The 3,430-nt window shown below is 54.1% G+C and overlaps 1 protein-coding gene across 4 annotated transcripts in view; it reads right to left on the reverse strand.

The window, feature by feature from the left end:
* Nucleotides 1-2,997, reverse strand: part of DAZL (deleted in azoospermia like) — a 54,243-nt gene extending 51,246 nt beyond the window's left edge. The window contains exon 1 of one of the 4 annotated variants that reach the window (XM_051818496.2): nucleotides 2,594-2,997. In XM_051818496.2, the coding sequence (XP_051674456.2) occupies nucleotides 2,594-2,596 (3 nt within the window). In that variant the 5' untranslated portion in view covers nucleotides 2,597-2,997. Of the gene's footprint in view, nucleotides 1-1,738; nucleotides 1,882-2,593 lie in introns of those variants that run through there. The other 3 variants (XM_051818495.2, XM_051818494.2, XM_008266045.3) reach the window with 3 other exon arrangements.
* Nucleotides 2,998-3,430: the final 433 nt, after the last annotated feature.

The raw sequence follows: 3,430 nt of genomic DNA on the forward strand, positions 1-3,430 counted from the left end.
ATCCCATGTGGACACCGGTTTGGGTCCTGGCAGCTCCACTTGTGATCCAGGTTTCTGCTAATGTGCCTGGGGAGGCAGTAGAAGATGGCCCAAATACTTGGGCCCCTGTACCTATGTGGCAGACCTGGATGAAGCTGCTGGTTCCTGGCTTCAGCCTGGCACAGCCTGTGGCCATTTGGGGTGAACCAGTGGATGAAAGATCCGTTTCTCTTCCTGTCTCTGTAACTCTCACTTTTGATTAAGTACAGTCTTAAAAAATAAAAAAAACAAAGCCCATCAACATAGTGAAATACTTCTCCAGCTTCTAGGTTGGCAAGAATAAGAAGTAATCCAGCCTCTCATTGGAAAGTGTGTGGAAATCACTTTATACATCATCAATGGGAAAACAAACCAATATATGCTTCAGCAAAAGAAGCCTGGAAGGACTTATTATAATTTAAAATTGTTATAAAATGGGTGCAGCCATTTCCACCCACTTCCAGAAATTTATCCGAAGAAATCAACAGTACAAGCCCGCCAAGATATTTGCACAATGATATCCATTGTAGTATTGTTTTAATATTGGAAAAGTATTCATCACAAGGAAACTTAGTAAAACAAATTCTGGTACAATTTTTAACATTATATACTCAGTTACATTTACCTTTGATTACTGTCCACTACATTATTGATTTGAAGATTCAGGTTGTAAAGCTGTACAATATAGCATGACGCACTTTTGTAAAATAAAACCTACCTACCTACAAGCAATATAAGCATAAAAACAATCTGGAAGGGCATGCACGTTTCACCATGTAACAGGATTATGGGTGTTGGGATTAAGATGGGTCTCCATTTTCCAAAAGGGATTACTTTCAAATAAATCCACTTTTAAAAAAAGATTTAATTATTTATTTGAAAGTCACAGTTACACATAGAGGAGAGGCAGAGAGAGAGAGGTCCTCCATCCGCTGGTTCACTCCCCAGTTGGCTGCAACGGCCAGAGCTGCGCCCATCCCAAGTCAGGAACCAGGGGCTTCTTCCAGGTCTCCTACGTGGGTGCAGGGTCCAAGTCTTCCACTGCTTTCCCAGGCCATAGCAGAGAGCTGAACTGGAACTGGAGCAGCCCGGACTCAAACCAGCGCCTATATGGTATGCTGTCACTGCAGGTGGCGGCTTTATCCACCACGCCACAGTGCTGGCCCCATGAATACACTTTTGTATTTAGAAAAAAAACCGGTAAAACTGTTAGGGACAGGGCAGTGCTGTGGCCTAGCGGGTAAGGCCGTGGCCTACAGTGCCAGCATCCCATATAGGCGCTGGTTTGAGTACCGACTGCTCCAATTCCGATCCAGCTCTCTGCTACGGCCTGGAAAAGCAGTGGAAGATGGCCCACGTACCTGGACCCCTGCACCCTCGTGGGAGACCGAGACCCAGAAGTTGTTCCTGGCTCCTTCAGAGTAGCTACCTGGGCCATCTGGAGAACCCCTCTCTCCGCCTCTCTGCCTTTCAAATATTAGCCATTTCCCCACTTTACCTCTAATAAGGGGAGGAAATTATCAATAATTATTAATTTTAACAACTCATGATGATTTAAAACCAGGAACATGGATCATTACTGTTATATAAATACTTAAAGAAAAATGTATGTTAATATTTGATAATATGAACTGTGTATACGTTTCCTCTTATCTCTAAGAATGGAAAGAACTGCTGTCCTACAAACGGTTACACACTGTCTGTAACACACGTTTCTGACCTACTGGTGGGTCCACTCGCTCAGGGCCGCGTCCTGCAGCGTTTGTCAACCGGCGCGATGCGTTTACCCAAACTCACAAATGCACACCGAAGACTAGCTGCACAATGCACATTTTGCTAAAAGCTCCTGGTATGTCCAGAGAGAAACAAGCATTCCCTAATTAAAAAAAAAATTCCACACTTCTCCAGCGCAATCCCTGAGTCCAAGCCTCGCGCGGCCACGATGGCGGCAAGCGACCTTCGGAGAGGGCGGCCGCCGCCAGCCTTCCCGGAAGCCACGCAGGTGGCTCCTCCCACCACGCACGCTACGCACTCACGCACGGAGGCACGCATGCGCCGGTGCCCTCAAGTGCCTGCTCGGCGCCGCAGGGCCACCGCCCCCCCCAGGCGACGACCAAGCGGCCGTTCCCGAGGAAGCTGGCGTCGGGCAGTCCCACCAGAGGGGCTCCTCAGCTCAGCCACGCTAGGAGGCGTCCGGCTCCCGCCGCCATCTCGCAGGCCGCCATGGACGCGAGATGGCAGGCCTCCGGGGTTTGGGGGGGGGGGCAGGAAGAAGGGGAGGAACCTTGCTCCCCCAAACCTCCGCTGGCCAAAGAAACCCGACCGCTCAGCGCGGCCCAAGTCCACAATGGCGGAGAGTGTGGCCGCGAGGAGGACGCAGGCCTCGAACGTGTAGGCCGGACGAGCCCAGCGTCCCTGGGCCGCACCCGCCACGCCGCGGCCTGCGAAGCCGGGCTGGGGGCGACCCCACTTCCGGCCCCTCTCCCTGCGCCACACCCAGAAAGCCGTTGTGCCCAGCCGTGGAGACCCTGCCGGCCCGGCCCCCGCCGCCTCGCGGACCTCCCCCTGTACTCACCATGATGGCGGCAGCCGAGGAGGAGGAGGAGGCCGCCGCGCTTGGGGCACCACTCCCGGGGCCGCTGTGGGGTGTGCTCGTGCCCGCTGCCCGCTCTGGACCGGGCAGAGGAACCAGAGCGACCAGAACGGGCGGCGGCAGAGCCGGAGGCGCCCCGAGAGGCTGGTGGTCTGAGGAGGGGCGCGGGCGGACTGAGGCGTGGCCCGAGGGGCTCCCGGAGCGGCCGACGGCGCGGGCACTGGGGCGCGTGGGCGCCGCCTCAGCCAATGGGTGACAGCGCCGCCGCCGCGTGGGGGGCCTGGGGGGGCGACGGCGCCCAGCATGGCGCCCTCGCACACGCGGACGGCGGCTCCGGGGGTACACCCTATCTCGAAAACGCCTTTGGAGCACCCTTGCGAGGGGGAGATCGGAATACGTTAAATTTTGACAGGTCTAGTCTCTGGTTTCAAGATGGCGTCTTGAACGCACAGGATTAGCCCTGTGGCCGTACCCCAAAATCCACTGAGATGCCTGTGGAGAGAGGAAATAAGGGCAACGGAAGAAACTAGTCGGGAAAACAGGTTAGGGAGTATCAACAGGCCGGAAGCGAGGGCGCTTCTCTGTAAAGTTTGAGGTAGATGGGGTTGGATTGAAGGGCGCTGGGCCGGTCCAGACGTCCTCGGTTCATGAGACAGTTACCGAATAACTATGATCGCCGGGTACCCAGGGTGAAGAAGTGCACAAACAACAGAGACTATCACTTCATTAGGGAAGTTTGGGTGCCAATGGAAAAGTTTATCTTCCAGCAGCAACCAGAAGCCGCTAGGCCTGCCTAGAGAATTCTAGAACATTCTCAAG

Source organism: Oryctolagus cuniculus, chromosome 4 (assembly GCF_964237555.1).
Source record: "Oryctolagus cuniculus chromosome 4, mOryCun1.1, whole genome shotgun sequence".
Taxonomy (NCBI): Eukaryota; Metazoa; Chordata; class Mammalia; order Lagomorpha; family Leporidae; genus Oryctolagus; species Oryctolagus cuniculus.